The sequence below is a fragment of the Mastigoproctus giganteus genome, chromosome 14 (genome assembly GCF_048544385.1).
Source record: "Mastigoproctus giganteus isolate SK-2022 chromosome 14, ASM4854438v1, whole genome shotgun sequence".
NCBI lineage: Eukaryota > Metazoa > Arthropoda > Arachnida > Uropygi > Thelyphonidae > Mastigoproctus > Mastigoproctus giganteus.
Genome location: NC_143588.1, coordinates 9,382,114 through 9,407,158, shown reverse-complemented (window position 1 = coordinate 9,407,158; position 25,045 = coordinate 9,382,114). Strand labels below are relative to the sequence as shown.

The window sequence follows — 25,045 nt, the reverse complement described above, 5'->3', positions numbered from 1 at the left end:
TAAACTCCAATAAATAAAATTGAACTGAGAAATATGGATTTCAAGTATCAGAAAAAGTCGCAGAGAAGAAGTAATGCTTGCCAGACTACGAATTGGCCACATTCATCTTATGCATTATCATCTATTAGCTAATGAGAATCCCCCCCCCCCTCTCTGTTTATATTGCCAAGTTCACATTACAGTAAAACACATCCTTTTGATATGCCTGTGCTTCAGGAATTCCAGGCTACTTTGCTTCCAAAGTCTATGTAATAATCAGAATCCACCTACCCTTCAACAGATATTAGATAATTCTACAAATCTGAAAATAATTGAGTTACATTAAAAAACCTGGAAAGACACATCTTGACCTTTGATGCCATTGTGTCTTAAAACCCTTAATCAACAACAACAACCGACCTCTCTACTACATGTGTAACTTTGACCTATTTACACCTCCTTCCTATACTTGGGGTTACTTCAACATGTTATAAATATGCCAAGAACTAATTTGCTAACTCCTTTGTTTCATTCATAGAGCTTGGCTGACGTTTTCTCCCCCCAGCCCATTTCACCAGCTCCAGCTCGGCGCCGCCTTAAGTTGTCTGCCTTTGTCAATATCATCTTGTCTGTATTTTACTTTACTTTTATTTTTAAATTCCTCTTGGGTTGCTTGCTATTTTATTTTATTTCTTTTTATTTAATCTTATCTTAATTTTTTATTTATACTTTTATTTTTTTCTTTAGATTTGATCCAGTTTTCATTCCTGTCCTTGCTGATCACTGTTGGGTCGGCTATGAAATATACGTAAGCTTACTTTTTTACTTCTTGCTACGTATATTTCATATCAGAAATGGAGGCCTTGCTTCTTGCTATATTTCTATTGATTGGTTTTGGCTGCTGACCCTTATTGACGAAGTTAAAATGATTGGATCTGTAGCATTAAGTACTATATGTATTTTTATTTAATTTTATTTTAATTTACCTTTTATTTTACAGGTACCTATTTATTTTTTCCATTGTTAATACATCTGATGTGGTCAGCTTCCATTTATACTCTAATCTGCTTATCTATATTGCATTATGGTTGTTGGGTATTTTTGCTAATACAGACAATTGTTCCTTGTCCATAATCCATACTAATTTTTGAACTATCATTCTTTTGAAGCCATTACTATTCACTACAACTACTTGTTATGAATACATTTCACACACACACGCGGCCCCAAGTGTCAAGCAATTTTCGCAGTGATTTATAGAGTACTCTTACCAAAGAAAAATTTTTTATTTTTTAGTGTCTTTTTCTTGTTTATTTACTTCCAGTGGTTTGTGTGCTTAAAGTATTAAGTAAGAACACAAAGGAAAACAACCTTTCTTTATTTAGTACAGGTAGTTCTCGACTTTACGAGTTAATTCGTTCCTAGCGCACACGCGCTCGTAAAGCGAGAATTTATTTCCCATAGACATAAGGTTAAAAATAGGGGTTACGTTCTCAACAATGAAATTGTTGATAACTAATTAGTTTTATTACACTAATTAACAATTAGAAGTAATTGTTGAATAAGCTAATTAGTTTATGTTTAAACAATGATGTGGTTTGTATGGGCTTAAGGTCACACTCATGACTCGTGTTTAACATTCATTTTTTTGCAATTAATGTTCATATTTTCGATTTTGTTGATAATTGATACTTAGGGAAAAAACTCGTAAACCCGGGAACTCGTAAAGCGAGAACTGCCTGTGTATATATATATATTTATTACTAACAAACAGCTAACTTCTACAACCGCTTGGTAACTTGTGGCACCATTCCTGCCTCCATGTGGCAGGGCTGGTAACCTGTGAAAAGAAAGTCACTCTCCCAGAGCTGAAAGGAACAGCAATGGACTCAAATAATTTTCCCACTTTAGAGCGATCAAGCTCAAGGTCAGGCATATCTAATGAAAATGATGCCAACCAACCTGAAGGCTTTGAAGAGAAGCAGACCATCCTAACCTACCAAACTTTTGGTGATACACTCGCTGTCCACTTGGCCTGTGGGCAAGTTATCACCATTTATGATACAAAAATATTTGGAGTCTATCGCTGCATCATCCAAAATGGTGAAGCTACTGTAATCTAGAGCCCTCCTAGTAGAAACAGCCAACTCCAAAAATTCTGAGTGGCTATTAAAGACAAAGACATTTGATGGGCTGAAAGTCTCTGTTACTCCACACAATACCTTAAATTCATTGAAAGGAGTGATTACAGAATGGGATCTACTTGCATTGTCTGAGGAGGAATTAGTCAAGAACTGAGTAATCAGAAGGTAATCAGTGTGAGACACATAATGATTGAAAAGATGGAAATCTTTTCCCAACTTGTTTCACCATTTTAACTTTCAGCACTCCTGATTTGTCATCTACAGTAAAGACTGGCTATTTAAACTGCCAAATTCAGCCATACGTTCCGAATCCTCCTCGTTGTTTTAAATCGTTGAAATAATGGGCACTCCCAGCAGGCTGTCGAAAATCTGTCTTATATGTGGATCAAAGAATCATACACAAGCAGATTGCTCAGCCACAGCTCCGGTATGTCCCGACTGCAAAGGAAGCCAACCTGCCTTTTCTAAATCACGCGGTATATGGAAATCTGGAAAGAAAATTCAAAGTACAAAATTTAACATAAAGTGACAAAATCTGAGGCACACAGAGAAATTATGTTGACCATGCCTAGTCTGTCTTATGCCTCTCGCACCTGAAGCCATCTTTCAACTGCAGTTCAAACTGATGTAACAATATCACCGAACACCTCTCTGGCGAACTGGGTTAAAGAAACCTTATCAGCTTCCAGAAAAGATTCTCCTATAACTAAAACCAGCGAAGCAACTAACATTCCAATTAGTATCCCAACTGATACTCTAACCGCATCACGTGACAGCAAAAAATCAGAAACTACCAAAGACAGTGAAAAATCAAATCGCCAATCAACAGTATGGAAATAGATGTACACTCCGATTATGAGGAACTTATGTTAGAGCTTCATGCGAATGAGACTATGGAAATTGGACGCCCCACCGTCCCCCAAAAAAATGTCCAGCACAAAAAGCAGTCTGACGAACCATCCTCAGCCAAACCTAAATAATGCATAACATCATACAATGGAACTACAAAGGACTATGCAGTCATTTCTGTGATATAAGTGATTTATTAGCTCAATTCAATCCCATAGGTGTATGCCTCCGAGAGACATTCTTGTCACCCAAATTTCTAAAATTATATGATCCATAGACATGGTTGGAACTCAGTCTTTAGCACGTGGAGGAGACACAATTCTTGTAAATTCTAATGTACTGTCCAGACCAGTCCAATTAAGTACCAATCTAGAAGCTGTAGCTGCCTGCATTGCAGTAGGTATTTCAGTTACCCTTGTTTCCATTTCAATTACCATTTATATTCCGCTATCTCTACCGATTTTGCAGTCAGAACTTGACAACCTCATTACTCAACTCCTAACTCCAATTTGTCTTTTCAGAGACTTTAATGGGCACCATTCATTATGGGGATCCACTACAATGGACAGCAAAAGCAAATATTGTTTGAGGAATTTATAAATAACAATGGTCTTAATTTACTCAATACTGGATCTCCTACCTACAGGATCTACTTCTGCAATTGACTTGTCCTTTGTTCACCCTCCATCTTTCGAATTATGACTTGGTCGGTATTATCTGATCCCTTTAACAGCGATCACTTTCCAATCATTTGTTCAATACCAACAATGGTAACTCAAAATCCTGATCAGCAATCCAATTGGAGGTTTAATAAAGCGAACTGGGATGACTATTCTTCCAAAATACTTTTCGATAGAATTTATGTTCAACAGAAACCAATTGATGATGTAACCACATACATAACCCACCAGATCCTGACTGCAGCTAATGTTTCCATTGTAAAATCCAAGACGTATCACATTCATCGAAATCACTGGTGGAATACAGAGTGCTTTAATGCCAAACAGGAGAAAAATCATGCTTGGAATAATTTCCACATGTATCCTACCACCAGTAACTTAATTGCTTATAATACTTAAAGCAGAAGCAAACAAATTAGATGTAAAGTGAAATGTGACTCATGGATTGCCTTTGCCTCAACCATAACAAGAGACACCGACGTACGGCTCATCTGGAGAAGAATACAGGCCCTAAATGGCAAATTTAAGGCCTGTATTCTTCACAACACATCGCAACCCAACAGATTTCCCTGCATTTAGCATTAGCATTAGTAGAGGCATTTGATGCAAGAAAGCAAGCTTATGCAGCATCAGCCAAAAAAAAAAAAAAAAAAAACCCACTTCCACTTCACCCCTCTGTTCGTTCAAAATACCTGTCCAGCTGAGCCTTAAACTTATTTAGGCTATCAACCTCCACCACAAGGGATGGAAGTCTGTTCCACCAACCAACCACCCGCTGGCTAAAGGCAAATTTCCGCACGTCTATCCTACATCTGTCTTTCCTCAATTTCAATTTATGCCCTCTCAGGTGATTATTCTGAGCTAGAGGAAAAATCCCATCAGCATTGAGCATGCTTAAACCATTCAAGGCTTTATACACCTCTATCAGATCACCTCGCTGGTGTTAAATTCCTCTCGTCATCGATGTGACTCGAACTCAAGTCTTTTCCACCCGGTGTCAGAGGACAGCGATTCTACCAATTGTGCTATCCACGATTAATACACTCTCTTACAGATCAGCTTCTGACTAAACTGTTTCCGTTTCTTATCCAGAAACACCTGGAAAGTCTGACAGGATCTCCTAAGGCAGTCAAGAGACTGCAATCAGGTGACCTACTAGTAGAAACAAACAGCCGGAAACATTCAGAGCATCCACTGAAAATTACAAATTTTGCTGGAATTCCAGTAAATGTTTCTCCCCATGGAACCCTAAACACATCTAAGGGAGTTATATCCAACTGGGATCTAATGAATGTCTCAGAGGAGGAGATAAGTCAAGAGCTTCAGGAGCAAAATATTATACTCACTTTTAATACCCCAAACCTACCTTCGTCCATAAAAGCAGGTTATCTTCTTTGCCGACCGTACATTCCTAATCCCTTGAGATGTTATAAGTACCAAAAGTATGCCCACTCTCAAACGGCATGTAGAGGAAACCCAGTTTGTCCCAACTGTGTGTCCTCCGATCATACTCAAAATGGTTATTCAGCAACAGAAATGATCCGTCCTAACTGTAAAGGCAACCATCCCTCTTATTCTAGGACATCCAACAGGTGGAAAACTGAAAAGAAAATTGTGAAGTATAAAATTGAAAATAAAGGAAGCTTTTGAGAAGGAAGAAAATTAATCTCCTAGTATTACTAAACATACATATGCCAGTGTTGCACAAAATTATCAATCACTGACCACCCAGACTGATGTTACAGTTCCTTCAAACACCTCAATCTCTGACTGGGCATGAACTGTTCTCTCCCAGCAACAGTCCAATATCCCCAAACAGTTGAACCAGGCAAGCAATACTGCTCTTACAGTACCAGCGAAATCTCCTTCTGTCCCCCCCCCCTCAACGAATGCTGCTGCATCAAATAATCAAGACTCAAACATAAAAATGAATATTCAGGACACATCCATGGGTACAATTAACTCATCCAGACAGGAAGACCCAGTCTTAGAAATACATGTGGAAAAAGATATGGACACTGTTCGGCCATTCTTCTTCAAAATAGACAAACCGAAACCCGAACACTTATAAACCAGTCACATCAAAAAAACAGTTAGATACAGCTTCTTTTACTAAACACCAATAATGACTTATATTCTTCAGTGGAATTGTAGAGGATTTCGTAGCAACTTTAACAATATTCAAGACTTAATTAACCACTACTCTCCAGTTTGTATACAGAAACCTATCTAACTTCTCAAATTTTTGGCAGCATAAAGAACTATTCTATCTATCGACATGATCGTAATACTTCAACTTCCACCCATGTGGGTGTGGGCATCTTGGTCAGCTCAAAGATCTGAACCAAGCAAATTGTTTAGAAAACTGAAATTGAAGTTGTTACTGTACGTTTGATAACCCAGATTGAGTTAACGTTAGTATCAATTTATCTTCTACCAAGTCATATCTTCTCTTACCAAGATCTTGAAAACCTGCTAATACAGCTATCTTCCCCTGTCTGTCTCTTGAGGAATTTCAATGGCCACCACCCCTTATGGGTATCTACTAAATTGGATAGGCATGGCCGACTGATTGAAACCTTCCTAGATAAGCAAAACCGTGCCATTCTTAATACCGGTGCACCTACTCACATACAATTACCAACTGGATAAACTTCTGCAATCGATCTCTCGATATGCTCGCCGATTCTGTTTCCAATCATGGAATGGTCTATTATGGACGATCCCATGGGCAGTAATCATTTTCTGATTATTTGTGGTTTGCTCACTGCACAATCACCATTAGCCAAACCCTCCAAGAAATGGAAGTTCCCTTGAGCCACCTGGGTCAAATTCCAGTCATCTGTCACTCTGGATGAGAAATTTATACGAACACAGTCGATAGATGAAGCCACAGATTATATCACTTCACACCTACTGTCTGCAGCTAACTGTTCAATTCCATTGCCGAATCCCCAGTCCCCGATGGCACCTTAACTATTAATAGATGAAGAATGCACAAAAGCAAAGAAGTTAAAAAATAAAGCATGGAATTTATTTCGTAAATCCCCAACCATAGCTAATCTTATCAACTACAAGAAATTAAGGGCAAAAGCACGTTTCATTCAGAGGCAAGCCAAGAAGAATTCAGTTTGCATCTACCATAAATAGAAACACTAACTCCAGGTTAATATGGAACAGAATTAGGCAGATATCCAGCAAATTCCCAAATACCCCTTTACCAATTATTTCTTGGAGTGGGCAAGAACTCTCTGCTCTTGAGGACATAGCAAATGCCTTGGGCAATACATTTGCCCAAGTTTCTGCAGCATCAGATTATTCTTTGGATTTCCAGAAAATAGACCATGACTGAACAACTTGCCATCAACTTTCGAACCTCAGTTTCCCTTCCGTGTAGCCAACCTCTTCAATATTCTGAACTTCTATATGCCATTAAAACAACATGCAATAGTGCCGCTCGGCCAGGTGGAATATCATATATATCATGTTACAGAAGCTTGGTGACAAAAATTTGCAAATACTGCTGGCCTACTATAACCGAATATTTCTGGAAAACATTTATCCCAGCTCTTGGCATCATGCCTCAGTTCTTGCCTTTTTGAAACCTGGAAAAGATCCTACCGGTCCGCACAGTTACAGATCAATTTTCCTCTCCAGTTGTCTCGGTAAATTACTTGAAAAAATTATCCATAATCGACTTGTTTGGATCATCAAAACAGAACACCTAATAAGTAATCATCAGCATGGGTTTTGTAAGAACAGGTCCTCCCTAGATCTCATGATCAAAGCTGAGTCTGCAATTCGTAATGCCATTGTAAAAAATGAACATCTTGTTATGGTTTCCATAGACATAGAGAAGGCATTTGTGAAATTATCAGTGACCTTTATGCTCTTGGTCTACGAGGCAACCTGCCTATATTCATTAGGAACTTTCTCCAGAATTGTTCGTTCCAAGTTCAGTATCACAATTCACATTTTTACAGAAAGGAGTGCCACAAGGGGCTGTACTGAGTGCAACCCTTTTTGCCCTTAGAATTGATTCCATCACAAAAGAACTTCCAAATACTGTTCAGGCCTACCTTTACACCGATGATCTCTCTCTCTCTCTCTCTATTTATTGCCATTTTCAGAACATGAGATCCATTGAATGGCAACTGCAGATATCCCTGAATAAAGTCCAAAGGTGGGCAAGGTTAAATGGCTGTCGTCTATCACAGCAGAAGACTGTTGCAATCCACTTTTGTAATCAATGGGAAATGCATACAGATCCTGAATTTCAGATGTAAAACTTTACCATTCCAGTGACTAACAACATCAGATTCTTGGGATTAATCCTTGACACTTCCTGCCTCAAAAAACTAAACATACTAAGAAGTTTATCTGCCTTGTCTTGGGGAGCAGACCGTACATTTTTGCTCCTCTTATATTCAGCATTGATCAGATCCCATTTGGATTATGATGCTCCACACAATGATTCTGCTTGTAAGCCTACACTACGATGGCTGGATCCTATACAGCATAGTGCATTGCGGATTGCACTTTGTGCTTTCAGGACATCTACTACTCATAGTTTATATATTGAAGCTAATGACTAATGAGCCCCCTCTTTACCTCCGCAGAAAAATGCTGCTTCTTAAGTATGCAGCCCAAATAAAGTTGCTGGCAGCATCCTATTGAGCCATTTCTCTTTAATCCACCACTCCAAAATCTGTATAGAAACAAACCCACTAAAATAAGACCAGCAGGCTTATGCCTTATTGAATTAACACAGAGTTGGAATGTTCCTATTTTCAACAGGCAACAAGTAATGAATTACTCTCAACCACCTTGGACTCCCCCTCTGCAATTATCCTGCGATACTTATCTTCACAAGTTGGGAAAGAATCGCCTACCAATAATCAATGTGAAACAACTTGATGCAAGCCATATTCAAAAATATGCTGATTTCGTTTCAATACCATGACATCCCAGAGGTGATCAATGACCACCTCTGGGACTTAGGGGCCATTTGCCTGAAATAATTCAAGATGTGCTGCTATTGCGTTCTTTTCAGGTCCTATATATAAACATACTCTCTGCTTCTCACATTCTAGAAGAAGGAGTCCCGCAGGGATCGATACTTAGTCCAACGTTATTTGCAATCCGAGTTAGCAGCATGACAGAAAATATCCCAAAAAACTATTGAAACATATATGTATGCAGATGACCTTACCATTTCCTGTCAGTCTCTATCAATACCATCGAACTGCAGCTCCAACTTGCCATAAACATAATAGAATCCTGGCCTTCATGGAACAGTTATCAACTATCAATAAAGAAATGTAATGCCACTCACTTTTGTAAGCGATGGGTTCTCCATCGTGATCCTGACTTGCAAATAAATAATATTCTAATCCCACTTGTCACTACCGTTAGATTTCTTGGACTGATATTAGACAGCAAGCTGAACTTCTAGGCTCACATAACTCACTTAAGAACTACATGTCTAAAGCATTTGAACATACTTCGATCAGTCTCATCCATGTCTTGGGGAGCTGAACGGTATACTTTAATGCATCTCTACAGAAATTTATTCCGGTCATGCTTAAATTATGGTTGTCCAGTATGTGAATCTGCCAGAAGCACTACTTTACAGTGTTTTAATTGTGATCCACCACAGTGCTCTGAGGACTGCTTTGAGTGCTTTCGGGACTTCTCCAGTCCAAAGTGTTTATACTGAACTGCATGATCCTCCATTACATCTTTGTAGGAAAACATTACTATTACAATACGCTGCTAAGATACAGTTTCCCCTCGCACCCCAATTGGAAGTATCTTTATAATACTCGGTGGGATTTTGTCTATGAGAGCAAGCCAAATGAAAATAGACCTGCTTCACTCAGGATAAAAGAGCTTGTTCAGAGTTGGAATATCAATTTCAGTGATATTTTTCAGGACACAACTTCTTCACTTTTCCACCTTGGATGTACATTTCTACCTCTTACAATGTACACTTTCTTCAGTGGGGAAAGAATGTCATATCTCCCTGCAATATCAGGCAGTTGCACTCAGCTCACTCTACTCTGAACCCCCATGCCTATAAAATCTATACTGACGGATCCAAAACTGCCAGTACAGTAGATGCTACTGCTGCTGCTGCAGTGTTTCATTCACTTACTGTTACAGACTCATTAGCATGCAGCATCTTCACAGCTGAATTATGTGTCATTAAATGAGCACTTAGTAAAATTATTGAGCTTTCCATCTCATCTGTCATAATTTACACCAACTCCCTCAGTGCAATCTCTGCCATAAGGAAGAATTTCTCATCTTCTCATCCTATCTTGAAAGACATTCATTCCCAGCTAATCTCCTGCAGCATGTCCAATCAGTTTTTGCTGGATCCCTGGCCATTCTGGAATTCCAGGAAATGAAAGTGCTGATCTTGCTGCTAAACATCCCCAGTTATCTCTCACAACATCTATGAGATGTCAGAACCTCAGGTTCCTTACAGCGAAAACTGATTGGACATGCTGCAGGAGATTAGCATGTCCAATCATTCACAAAGCATGCTAAAACAACTGGTCACAGATCTGGAAAAGTAACACCAACAATAAACTTTACCAGATAAAGCAAGAACCAAAGCTGTGACTCTCTGGCTTCCGACGAAAAAGGCACGAGGAAGTGGTATTGGCGAGACTCAGAATTGGACACATTCATCACACTCATCTCTTCCTATTATTGGGAGAAAACCCACCTCGGTGCTCATCCTGTCAGACACAACTGTGCTGCTGCAGTGTTTCATTCTTTCAAAAAATGACGGACTCATGGTCCTTACATTCAATCAAACACTTTTCAATCACTCTCCATGTTGAACATATATCACCTGATTTCTCTCATTTCTTAGGAAATGAAGTAAATATTGAAGAACTTTTATTGTATCTAAAACATATTGGCTTGTACAGGAGCATATGATTTGACATCTGTAACTATATGTTACAGACACAATTTGACCTCAGTAGCCCTTGTATCGTTAAGCCCCCCCCCCCACAGTTCTGGACCCTTCATCCAGAAAACTTAGGACTGGAGACCTTCTGGATTTCAGGTTGTTAGCATGAGAAATTAGAACACATGCATAATAAATAATTAAAATCTTATTTTGGAAAAATGTTAGTAAATAGAAATTTTAATACCACTGTAATCAAATGTACATGGCCAAGGTATACAGGTCTGGAGGGCTCACATCAGGAAGGATGTAGATTTGCTGGAATGATTACAGAGAAGAGCAGTCTGATTGGTAGCCCTTCCCTGCACCCATTGAACCTAGAAAGGCTGCAGTTCTGTAAATTGCAGCGTCTGGAAACTGGGTGCCTACGGAGAGATCTGATTGAGGCGTTTAAGGCCTTAAATGGATTGACTAAGCTGAATGGGGCCTCAGTAGCCAGGTGGGAAGGAGCAGCAGTGCGTAGTACATGTTTCTTGATTAGACCAGGGTTCAAGCCTGTCACCACCAAATACAGAGGATGTAGAAAGCTCAGGGAATGACCACCGCATATCCCAGAGCAATATGGCCTTAGTTGCTAATGCTCCAAATAACAAACAAACAAACAAACTAAGCTGAATGTTGATGGCATTCTTCCTTAGGCTGAGACTACACACATTAGGGGCATAAATTGAAATTGAGGAAGGATGGTTGTGGGATAAATGTGAATAACTTTGCCTTCAGCCAACAGATGGTTGATTTTTGGAACAGACTTCCAACTGTTGTAGAAGTTTTGAATAAATTTAAGGAAGAGCTAGAAAAATTTTTGGAGGGTATGGATAGGTGAAATGTGTAGGTTTTTTTATTTTGGCTGATCCTGTATAAGCTTTCTTGTATCATTTGCCACTGAAAATGAAAAACTGTGGAATTCTTTGATAGAATTGGGAGTACTGGCACACTTGGTTGTGCTAATAAGATTATTGTGCACCAATCAAGAAGCAACTGTCAGAAAAACATTTGGAGATGCAGACTGGTTTGAAATTAGAAAAGGTGTGTGACAGGGCTGTATCTTATCCCCATTTCTATTTAATTCGTATACTGAATCAGTTATGAGAACATTGTATTTGGATGAGTCAGAAATTGCAGTGAAAATCGTCAGCAGAAACATCAATAATTTAAGATATGCAATGATACAACTCTGCTTGCAGAAAATGAGGAAGATCTAATACAATTGATTTTAATGGTTAAAGATGAGAACAAAAAAGCTGGACTAGAGCTTAACATCAAGAAAACAAAAATTATGGCAACAGCTGGGACAGGAGAAGTCAAAATTAACAATGAAGAGGTCAAATCTGCCTGGGATTTCATCCTTCTTGGATATAAGATCGACTGGGGTGGAGAATCTAACCATGAAATCAAAAGAAGAATTTCACTTGGACGCAGTGCACTGATGAACATGGAAAAGATCTGGAAAGACAAAGACGTCAGCCTTACAATGAAGATCAAAATGGTTAATGCTATAGCGTTACCCCTAACAACTTACGGGTGTGAAAGCTGAACAATGAAAAAAGCAGACAGAAGAAAAATTTACATTTTTGAACTCTGGTGCTGGAGAAAGCTACTTCACATACCGTGGCAGGAAAAGTTACGAAAAGAGGTTTTGGATCAGATCAAGCCACTGGATCACATCATCATCACTGGAAGCCAAGATCACCGAGCTACGATTGACATATTTTGGTTATGTAATGCAGTCCAATTAATTGGTAAAATTGATAATGCTAGGAAAGGTCAGCATAGAACATGCTGGCTCAACACCATCAAGAGGATCAATGGCATGAGCATGGATGGCTTGAAAGAAGCTGTTGAAGACGAGACAGCATGGAGGCAGCTCTCCCCATAAAGTCTCTGAATGTCGGCTGTGACTGAATGGATAAAACAACAACAGCAAATCTTTGCCATTACTAATACTAATTCTAAATCAACTAAATAGTAGAATACAAAAATTAAAATAGCTTTTATAAAATAAAAATATAGTACATATAAAATTATAAAACTTACGTTTTAAAGTATATGATAAAAGATACTAGAACCTCAGTATGCAGGGTGTTCAATGAATATTCAGTATTTCAGTATGTGTTAATGCAGTGCAATATTGATATAACACGCAGTTGTTGGTGATATCTTTTAACAGCTAAATTATAGTCTGAAAATGAATTTAACTGTGACACCTAATTACCTAGATTTACCTAATTGTTAATATGAGTATGCAGGACCTAAACAGGCAGTTTGTTGTAATTTCATTTCAGCGTGTGTTTGGGTGGGTTAATTTTTGTATTTTGCAATGCAACCCCCACCGCCACAGGATTGGTAAGCAGGAGCAATGAGTGCATATCATTTTATTACCACATATGGGTGTAAAATATCAGCATTAGCTGTGGAAAGAATGTTTATCTCTTATTTTCACTGCCAGTGTTTTCCACAGAAAATTTTGCTAGCCGGGTGGCATAATGAAGTAGCTGGGTGGAAGTATAATTCTTGGCAACACATGTTATAAAATTTTCTGTTATTTATAAATGTGACTTAAGCAATCAAGAACAAAAATTAATTGCATAATTTAACATTATATGCTCCTGTCGCATTGATCTCAATTGCATCGTATGTTCGAATTAATATTGATCGAGATCAGTGAGCAGTACCATGCAGTAACCTCGAGAATTGCTTAAATTTTAGCTGGGCAATCAGTTAAATTCACCAGGCAGTGCGCCGTTCGATAGGTACTGGGGAGAACAGTGACCACTAAAAGCAGAAGATAAATTTTATTATCTTTATTCATGACATAGGCGAACTTCTGCTCTCATACACGTCATCCTTATATCACACAGTAGCCCATCAACTGCCAACATGCCATGGGATTTTACAGTGAAACTCTTTATTTGTCCTAAGTTTCATTTTCAATCATTTGAAACAAAATTAGAATTAGCATTAGTAGAGGCATATGATGTGAGAAAGCAAGCTTTTGTAGCATCAGCCAAAAAAAAAAAAAAAACGTTTGACACATCCATTCTCTCAACGTTTGTCCATTTCCTTGAATTTATTTAAGCTATCAACTTTCACAATGACAGATGGAAGCTTGTTCCAGCAATCAACAACCAGCTGGCGAAAGGCAAATTCCCACACATCTGTTCTATAACTGTCTTTTCCTCAATTTGAATTTATGCTCCCTCGGGTTCTCCGGACCTGTACTGTGTACAGGTCTGGAGAACCGAAATATCTGTTTTCATATGTTGACATAGTTGTGTGACACTAGCTGTTGATGGCAATTGTTCTATGGTAGAAGCACTTATTTCCCGATTCATGTTTTATTTGGGAAGGGGTGGGGGGAAGTAGCATAATAAAAAGACATACCAGACTCTTTTACAAAGGGTGATATTTTTACTTAGCTATGCTGTAGCAAATTATTTCCATTTAAATAGTGAAAGACAAACAAATCTTATCTCCATTTTATTCAGCAAAGTAACAAAGCTTAATTATGGAATAAAATGTATCAACATTTAGCGTTGTGTTCTTTTCAAAAACACAGTTGTCATAAGCTTCTTAAAGTAAAGAAATTGCTTCTGAATTCAGATCATCAAACTGCAATGCAAGGTTTTAACTTTATAAGAAAGAAGTACACATTGCCAGTATATTACAGAAAAAAATAAAATAAGTAAGCTTCATTTTTGTCTGAGTAGCATCCCTTCATTATGCAGTTAATGTATTCTATACCATACTTTGCATTATGGTTTTAGGAGCTTTTTGCTATTCTACATGTGATTTCATAGCTTTGAAAAGGATGTCATGTACTGTTGTTTACAAAAATTTTAAACTTTCCACAGGTAATGATGAAAATATCACAACTGGTATATCATTTTCATTTCCCTTTCAGAGGTGAAAAACTTACTTTTTTGTGTTCAATTTATGTGTAAGTGATGTTACATTTTATGTATACCCATACATATATATATAATTGCTATATTAAGAGTATGATAGGTACTATATAGGTACTCAAAGTGTATTAAAACATAGGCATAAAATTATACAGCCGGCTGTAAGACCAAAAGAACCTATAAAGACTAAGATAGCCTGTATTGGTCTACGTTGCCATACCCTAGAAATAAACATATAATTAGCAATAATATTATATAACAGAATACAATTGTGATTATGTAGCTAATTATTGATATTTGGATACATTGAATGGAACTTTTTCAAGGGCTAACCCAATTCGATATATCCCACCAGTAATTAGCAAGGCTATCTGTTTTTGATTGCTATCTGCCTGTTTAACTAGGTCCAATTAATAAATATACAGGTGATATTTGCTAAACTTTAAATTTAATAGCAAACAGGCAAGATAACAGCTAGCCGAAGATAGCTTTGAAATGAATATACCTTTCATTTTTTACAATGTGAAAAGTAAAGAAAATAGCTTTATATAATGGTACTTGGGATATACCAGGAGCGTAACTGCCTGCCCCTTTAATAAGGGATTGTGGTATTGACTACAAGGGGTTAAAAGATGGTATTTAATGGACAAAAATATTTGTCCATTAAATACCATCTTTTTGGGTGCGCAGCCGCGCCTATTATTGCTTGATATTGTTGTAGGGTGATGTTTTTGCAAGTCATCCGATGAGTGGGGTGATTCCTATGTCAGCCGGGGTGGGGCTGAGTCCGGGGTTTTTTTTTATTTCCGGTTTTTAATTGACTCCGTGGTGAAAATTAAATTCTTACATGTTTTGGTTGTTTGTTATTTACAAGCGTTGTTTTTTGTTATTTACAAGCGTTGTTTTTTGTTATTTACATGAGTTGGTTTGTTATTTACATGAGTTGGTATTGCTATCCCTTTGGACTGGGCCGGTATAGCTTTTCTAAGGCATAACAGCCCGTATTGTCTTAGAGGATAGCTATTTACATATTTACAGCCTCCTGTAAAGTGAATGTTACCTTGCCTCTCATTGCACGCAAATTTTTATAAAAAATTATATTCAATGAATTAACTAGCACCAAAATAATCACCAGCAACAAAACATACCTAGAATACATCCAAAACAAAAACAATAAGATAAGAAGCATATACACCTATGACTTCCAAAACCTATTTACTAGCATATCACATGAAAATCTGATTAAAGTCCTATTAGTCTACTTTCAAAACCACCAAAATAGTTTAAAATGTAACAAACAATACTGGTACGATCTAATTAATCTCAACGTCAAAAATAACTACGTAAAGATGGGAAACAGCATCTACCAACAGACCAGAGAGATAGCCATGGGATTGCCAACCTATACTTACACCACTTTGAAAATGACATCACAGAAGAAATCAACATATTTAGATATATCGATGACGTCCTAGTCATCAATCACGACAGTTTTGAAACACTAGCCCAAGTAATCTACCCCACCGACCTCAGCATAGAACGGACCAACCAAAACAGCAACCTACAAGCATATTACCTCGACAGTCAGATCACCATCAACAACAACAATATCGAAACTAAACATTATGATAAAAGAGACCACTTCAACTTCCCAGCTATAAAGCTCGTCCACTGGGACAGCAACATTGCAAAACACATATATGGAAACACAATTAGAAACCAAACAACCAGAATAATAAAAATATGCAATAATGCAGAGAACACAACAGAAGCAATTAACAAACTTATAAAAACATTCACAATAAACAATATACCCTACAATTATAGCAAACACCACATAAAAGCGGCCACGATTATGAATATCAAAATTACCTAAATTAAGATCCGTATTTCTTACGCTCAGAGGAGGCTCGTCCTCTGACACCACTATAATCCAGCTTCCTATATTAACCCACCCAATTTTTTATAAAAATTTGTGCACAATGAGACGCAAGGTAACATTCATTTTACAGGAGGCTGTAAATATGTAAATAGCTATCCCCTAAGACAATACAGGCTGTTATGCCTTAGAAAAGCTATACCGGCCCAGTCCAAAGGGATAGCAATACCAACTCATGTAAATAACAAACCAACTCATGTAAATAACAAAAAACAACGCTTGTAAATAACAAACAACCAAAACATGTAAGAATTTAATTTTCACCACGGAGTCAATTAAAAACCGGAAATAAAAAAACCCCCCGGACTCAGCCCCACCCTGGCCGACGTAGGAATCAGCCCACTCATCAGATGACTTGCAAAAACATCACCATACAACAATATCAAGCAACAGTAGGCGCGGCTGCGTACTCAAAAACCAAACCAGTGATAAAACAAACAATGAGTAGGGCAAACCCCTCATTTACCGAAAGACCACCACCGGACAGATAAGTATAACTCCACTCACTTATTCCGATAATTACCCGTTGGGCTTTGTTTCCCCTCTACCAGTTTGCCGAATCCGATGTTAAGATAAAAATACTTTCAAAAATTAAAATTAAACTAAAAGACAAATTGAAATAAAAATATCCATATTCAATTAATTAAATAGACTTAAAGAGCAAAATAATCTCACTGCTAAGGCAAAACTGGTAAAGAGATAACAGAAACGGCTAATTATGAGACATTCCTTTAAAAGTGGCTATCGATCCGCTCAAAACCCCCGATGAAGTAGCGGATAGATGACCAGGTGAGGGAATGTTAGTTAGTTAGTATTGTATGATGATTAATTAATGTTAAAATAATTATAATTAAAACTAAATTCATTATATATTATATAATTTAATACCATTACAGACCCCCAGGAATAGGTGAGAATAAAAACGCTAACTAAATCTCCTGTTCATTATACACCTTAATACCCTATAGAAAATAGATACCAGAAAAATTTAAGTAATCTAAGCAATCAAAATAAAAAATATACATCAAGCACGTATAATAGTCCAATTGCCACAGGGCAATGGCATTAACGTAGCAAGCGATAAATTAAAAATAATCAATTAGACATTAACAATAATAATAATAACACAAAATATATATATATATATATATATATATATATATATATACTATTCCTTCTCCCAGAAGGTTTCCTTGTAATTCTGTTTTGAATTTAGTCAGACTCACTTGCCATGTGGGTTTTCAACTTTTTCCATTGTTAGACAACCTGTTGTGCCTAGGTAAACCTCATGAGATCCAGTCTTTTGTTATTTCCAGCAATTTTATATTTGTGTTCCTGATTCTTGTCTCACCTGTGAGGGAGAACTGCCTTTCTTGATTCATTTTACTAAACCTGATCAGTGTTTTATACACTTCAGTCAGATCTTCACTAGATATATGTTCTAAAACTTTGCATACTACACTTTCTAAGCTGTTCTTCACATTTGCATTGATTTTCTCCTCATCACTAATTTGACTACCCTTCTTTTAAACCCTCTTCAGAAGTTCTGTGCCCTTTTTTTTCATGTGCAGTCTCCAGAGCTGAATACAATATTCCAAATGTGGTCTAACCATTGCCTTTCATAGAGGGATAATGACATTCTTTTCTCTACTGGAAAAAGTTCTATAAATAATGGTTTAGGTCCCATGGTCTTTCCTTGCCACCTGTTTGCACTACATGGAAAATTTCTTGTCAGAATGACTCATAACATTAGCCTTTTTAATCTTTTTACTTGCACTTTAGGAACAATTACCCCAATTGGTATGGGGGAAATGGAATACCATGTGTTACTACACGATACAACTATATAGTGTAGTAGCACATGATATAGCCAATTAATAAGTACAATTAAATATTGTTTGAAAATGTTACTTTAGAAATTAAAACTTTCCATTTATATGTTATTAGCATCATATGCACACATATTCTTTCCCATTTACTTCATATGATGAGTTCAGCAATAATTCTCTTACTATAACACATAGGATATAATCCAGGAAGACCAGGGAAAAAGATCTGAAGAAATGCCAAAAGAAGAAAAAAGTTTATCAGCTGAGGAACATGAAGCTAAGGTAAGGCTGTTTGCCTGGTTTCTATCTGTCCCTATTTTATTTTTTAATATCAGCATAATATATTGTAATTAACCAAAATATGGGTTTAAGTGATTCATCAGTTTTCAAATTCATCAAATGTGAACTGGATATTGTTTGTGCCTTATATTATCTGTAAGTAAGCCAGACAGTTCTCATTTGGGAGGCTGTGTAAATACAGGCTACTGTTAACCATTGTTTTTACTGTCTATTGCACTGTAACAAGTGTAGATTTTCAGAAGCAACACTTACTGGTACAAGTAATGTTAAAAATAGATTGAGGGATATTTGTTTCGGAAGTTATTGCAGAGTTAAATTTTACAATAACAGTGCCACATGGGACTTAAGTGAACTCCACTCACCAAAGAAACTTAACTCCATCTTAAGTAATTCCAATTACTTTAGAAATTTAAGTAATTTAATCCAGTGGTCCGTAAGAGAATTTTGGTGGTCCGCAGAGTAATCTGAATATATTTGCAATTTTCATGTTTATTAAAATGTTTCATTATATTCTGATTCTACTTTTTTGCAATTTTCGCCTTATTACGTTGCATGTTTATAAAAGGCCCATTGCAATATCCGGGATTAGCAATGCTTTTATTGTAAAAAAATACAGAAAGATATTTCTTATCGATGGCCTAGCCTGGGCACTGCGGGTTTCTCAGTTCTTAGGTAACCAGTGATATTTTTATTTTAACTGTGCACAGTGTGATATTTAATGGCATCAAAGAGCTTGAGTTTAATAACTGTCTTATTTCTTGTTTGGTTTTAGATTCAAATAAAATAACCCCAGTGAGTGAGAAAAAACACGCAAGCATTTTTGCTTCTTAGGTAATACATCGCGTTGTTATGAGTTAATTAATGAATCAGAGCCTCCGCAGCCACCACAAGGCATCATCAGGAAGGATATTAGAACTGGAGGTGGAGAGAAGAAAAAGTTCAAAGTTTCAAGAAAATATGATGCAGACTACTTGAAGTTTGGATTTATTCAAGAACCTGGAAATGAACTGGATCCACGGTCGCTTTATATTATATGTTCTGAGTGTTTATCCAATGATGCCCTGAAACCTTCGAAACTCGACAGGCACTTGCAGTCAAAACACCCAGATTTAGCTAAAAAGCCAGATGAATACTTCCAAAGGATGCGTGAAAATTTGCAAAAGCAAAAAAGTTCATTAACAACAATGATTGTTGAAGATAAGTCTTTAGTAAAATCTTATTTGATAGCACTTCAAATCGCGAGATGTAAAAAGCTGTATACAATTGGAGAAGAATTAATTAAGCCTTGCTTGTTACAAGCCTGTGAAGAGGTTTTGGTGAAACAGGCTGACCAGAAACTGAAAGGAATTCCTATGTCCACCAACACTGTGAAGTGCAGAATTGAAGAGATGGCCGAAGATATTGATAATCAAGTGATTGCACTTGCGAAAAATTCTACGTTTTATTCGATTCAACTTGACGAATCAACAGACATAACTAACAAGGCAGTTCTTCTTTGTTTTGTGAGGTTTGATTGCCAAGGAGAATTAAAGGAAGAACTCCTCTGTTCGCTAATCTTGTCGGGTAGAACAGCAGGCTCAGAAATTTTCAATGCACTTAATGGTTATTTCCTGAAACACAGTATTGAATGGAAGGAATGTGTTGGGATATGCACAGATGGTGCCGCAAGCATGACTCGACATTGTTCAGGAGTTGTTGCAAAAGTGAAAGACGGACACCCAGACATCTTGTTTACTTATTGTATTATACAACGTGAGCAACTTGTGGCAAATAAAGATTATCTCCAGAACTGCATGAAGTACTCTCTGATGTAATTAAAATTGTAAACGAAATTCGCCACAAAATGCTCAATTCTCAAATATTTGAGGCACTTTGTGAAGAAATGGGCTCTCAGCATACTCATGTTCTTCTTCACGCTGAGGCGAGATGGCTGTCGAGGGGCAAAGTACTAACCCGATTGTTTAACCTGTGCCACGGTCAAATTATTCTACCAGCAGCAAAATAATTCGAGGTTCCATGATCTCTTGTCCGACAATGATTGGCTAGCCAAGCTTGCATACCTGGCAGATATTTTTTGTCTGTTAAACGAGCTGAACACGTCCTTGCAAGGACAGCTTACGGACATGTTCACATTGCGAGGCAAAATGGATGCATTTCAAAGGAAGATATTGCTGTTCCAAACGCGGTTGGCTGAAGAAGATCTGCAAATGTTCCCAAATTTTGATAATTATATGAAACAGGAGGATGTCAACCGACAGGTAATAACTCTTGTTCGATTGCACTTACAGTCGCTCACTGACTCTTTTGGTCGTTATTACCCAAATGAAGAGGATCCCAGACACGGAAATATGTGGATAATAGATCCATTTTCGGCAAAAATCGAAGATAGTAATTTGAACATGAAAGAAAAAGAAAGCCTAATCGATCTATCATCTGACGACAGTCTCAAAGGTAAATTCTACTCGTCCCTAACAAGATCTCATTTTTGGCTTTCCGTAAAAAGTGAGTACCGAGTGCTGAGTGAAAAAAGGCGATCAAAATTTTAATTCCATTCGCAACTGCATATATGTGTGAAAAGACATTTTCATCAGTTATGGCAATTAAAAACAAGTACCGCTGTCAGTTAGAAATAGAAAGGCTCTCCGTGTTACAGTAACGTCACTGGAGCCAAGAATCCAACAGCTTATTTCAAGCAAGCAGCAACAAATGTCACACTGATTATTTTGCTATAATTAATCCTTTATACACCTCTGTCGAGATGCACTCGATATTTGATAATTGTTAATATTAATTGTTTCTTTAATTCTTTTTTTAATAAAATGAAATTTAAAATGGTTTTTTTTTTTTTTTGAATTTTTCATAATGAATATATCTGCGTTTATTTATTATACTTTTTTTTTATCATTATAAGGCTATTATATTATTAATTATATTAACATTAATGATATCCAATTTTTTTCAAATAACTTGGAGTTCAAAAACAAGTGTAAGTACCATTTCATATTTAGAATGTTACTTTTATGGAAAAAATCATGGTAGTGGTCTGCGGGATTCAAAATTTTGAGTTTAGTGGTCCGTGAGGTCCGAAAGGTTGGCGACCGTGGATTTAAACTACCAAAGGAATTTCTAATTAACTAGGTAATTTTTCCCAAAACATATGTGCTTCAGATTCACTTTGAAATTCATTCACCCTGCTAAAACACAGTCAGTTTTAGCAGGATTGTCTAGATACTTGGTAAGTCATTTTATAGTTAAAATTATTTAAGTTCCATTCAGCAATAATTTCTTCCCATATGGAGTAAAGTGGCTTTGTTTAAGAAATTTTGTTACTGCAAAGTTCATTGTCCAGAATTAATTAGAGAATTTCCCAACTTAGCTGTTTTACAAGTCCAATTCATCCTATACAAGTTATTCATCCAATAACTTGTCTCTATATATGCAATTAATTTTTTAAATTTTCCCCCATATTTAGACTCAGAAAATTAATAAATCTCAATATTATTCCATTCAAGCAATACAAATAAATTTACCCAGTGAAAAACAAAAGGTACTTTCAAACGATTTCTCCCACAGTTCAAGATATTCTGCAGCACAATCATAGAATTGGCAAATGATGTTTTGGAAAAAAATTAGAACTCTTACTGTCTTTTTTGTTTAATTCCTCTCATGCTTTTGTAGGAACAAACTTTAATCTTCTATTTTTAAGTTTAGATTTTAATAACTGCAATTCGCAGTAAACTTTGGAAACTGATATATTTACTCACACTATTTGCTCAGTGCTTTGATTGAAGTTTTCAAGCTGACTTTGAACAAATAATAACAAAAATTTAGCATTCTCATCTTAAAAGAAATTTAAAATTAACTTACGGCCCTTAGGTTGATTCAAAAAGTAATTTTTAAAAGGTACAAACATTTCTAAAATTCGGTTTATCACATGTAGCAAGGAAAGAAAGTGTAGTAAATTTTTAAAAAAAATTTAGTAAATGCCGAAGTAAATTTTTATGCTCAACATTAGCCTCTTTGCAGAATGTTTGCAGTTCTGTCACTCTCACTGTATATATGTGAAAATATTTATAGATTTTTACAACTAAAGCTTTCAATTCTATTGGGAGAGTATCAACTTTTTTTCTATACAATTATGAATGATATGAGCAGTGCAACCAATTCCAAGCAGGTCTCTGTTCAGGAAGTGTTAATTTGTTCACAACATTGTTCATTCCAAGATGCTATACAACACCAGTTAGAATTTGTGTTTTCATTACAAAAACATAACTTTATCAACAATATCAAATGTTTCAATTGAGTTTACAATGGAATCTACAATAATACTTCATGTTTCACCTTTATCAGAATAAACCTCTAGTAATTTTACATTAACTCCATTTCTTGGATTAAAATAATGAATCATTATTCGAATCAATTTAACTGCTTTCCTGTTTGAATCATCAGATGATATGGTAATGAAACTTACACCATTTAACTCCATTCATAGTTCTTCCTCCACTAACAGAGCCAAGACATGAGCAGCAATTGCTTCACTCTTCATGTGTGTACAGGAATTTGCTGTTAAATATCAACGAGATTAGTATAGATTCGCAATCACTGGAACAAATTAAAAATTATGCTTTGTGTAGTGATAGACAAAAGCACCTTTTGCAGCTGTACAAGCAAGTTCATCATTTTCGGGTTCAGCCTTCTGAAAATAACTCATGAGCTTCGAACAAGAAACTGCAGTCTCCAGTGCAAATTGTGTTTCTTCATTTTTATATGACCGGTTATATCACTACGACCCCCCCACCATGAAATATTGAAAATATAGACAAATATTGTGTAGAGCAGCGATTCCCAATCTTTTTGACCCACAGAGCCCTTTTTAGAATCAATTTCTATGGAGGAGCCCCTTAGGCTTACTCTATGTTTTCAAGCTAATGGTGTTTAAGAGTAGTGTTACAGGGGGAAGAGGGGATAGATAATAAGGGAGTGTAAAGTAAAGAGATATTTAAACAATTGTACAATGTCCGTGCAATAAAATTATATTATAAAAACTTTGAAATTTGCCATAATATCTCAATTTATTTTGAACTACCACCAATACACATGATATTGTCAAAACTTGACTATACATAAAAGTTCTCCCAAAGTTCAAAAAATCAAACCATTTGCGTTACAACAGATTTTACATTATTGGTGAAAGCAATAATAAAGTCCATACAATAAACTCAGTTGCTCCAATTCAATTTAAAAACATACTCGTTCATTGTGCCGCCTCCGTAGCCAGTTGGGAAGGAACAGCAGTGCATAGCACATGCTTCTTAATTAGACCGAATTTCGAGCCCGTCACCACAAAATATGGAGGATGCGGAAAGGTCAGGGAATGACCACCGCATATCCCGGAGCAATATGGCCTTAGTTGCTAATGCTCCTAAAAACCAAATAACAACTCTAATAACAAGTAATTCGAAATTTTTATTATTCATTATTGAAGCGAATTTCTATTTAATTGCAACAGTAAGCCTAAATTAAGACATAACATAAAATAACGTATATATATTTAATGAGACACATGCAGTTGTATTTTTTGCACAGTTTTCTTATTTCAGGTTCAGTTGATGATAATTGCAGGCGAATGTCTGGTTCTGCATTTAAGAGACTTCTGTATTTTGTTTTGGTATGCATATAGGCAGAAAATCCTGCTTCACAGAGATATGTAGTTGAGAAAGGCAGCAATATTAATTTTGCTTTCTCAGACAAGATTTGAATTCATCTTGCAAATGCAACCAAAACTCTGGTAGACTTTGATTCTGAAATGCAATTTTTAGTTTGCTATGAGATGTCAAATCGACGAGGAGCTCGTATTCTGCTGGGTTTAAGCTAGGTGGTTTTTTTGTTCACTCCGAACACATTCAATGCCCAATTAAAGTCATCAAGCGCCTTCTTGAGCTGTCGGAAAATAATGTTCAAATGAGTCTTTCAATGCTTCGAGATGCGCCTGAATATTTTTCTGTATTTTTTCTTGAATATTGATATTATTTTCGTGCAAGAAACTTTTTGTAAGAGAGAAGCAATCAGTATGTTCCTTTTCCACGCACTCCATCCAGTACATAAGTTTCCTTTTGAAAGAAGACACTTTGGCATTTGCATCAAAAACTGTGGCTGTTTTTCCTTGCAATGAGAGATTCATTTCGTTAATTTTGCTAAAAATGCCAGCTAAGTATGCCAGTTTGTGCACCCAGTCTTTATCATTTAAAACCGTCGCCAATAGAGCGCTATGGTCCATTAAAAATGCTGCTACCTCTGCACCCAGTTCCATCAAGCGTGTCAATGCTTTTCCTTGAGACAGCCACCTTACTTCAGTGTGCAGCAGGAGGGACTCATGGTGGCTTCTAATATCTTCACACATTAGTTTGAAGAGCCTGCGTTTAAGAGGTCGCGATTTTA

The 25,045-nt window shown here is 36.6% G+C and overlaps 1 protein-coding gene across 3 annotated transcripts in view; it reads left to right on the top strand.

Moving 5' to 3' along the window:
- LOC150074973 (uncharacterized) overlaps positions 1 to 25,045 on the top strand; it is a 763,849-nt gene that overhangs the window by 533,718 nt on the left and 205,086 nt on the right. For all 3 annotated transcript variants that reach the window (XM_090388939.1, XM_090388938.1, XM_090388937.1), the window contains exon 15: positions 18,503 to 18,589. In XM_090388939.1, the coding sequence (XP_090245065.1) occupies positions 18,503 to 18,589 (87 nt within the window). The remainder of the gene's footprint in view (positions 1 to 18,502; positions 18,590 to 25,045) is intronic.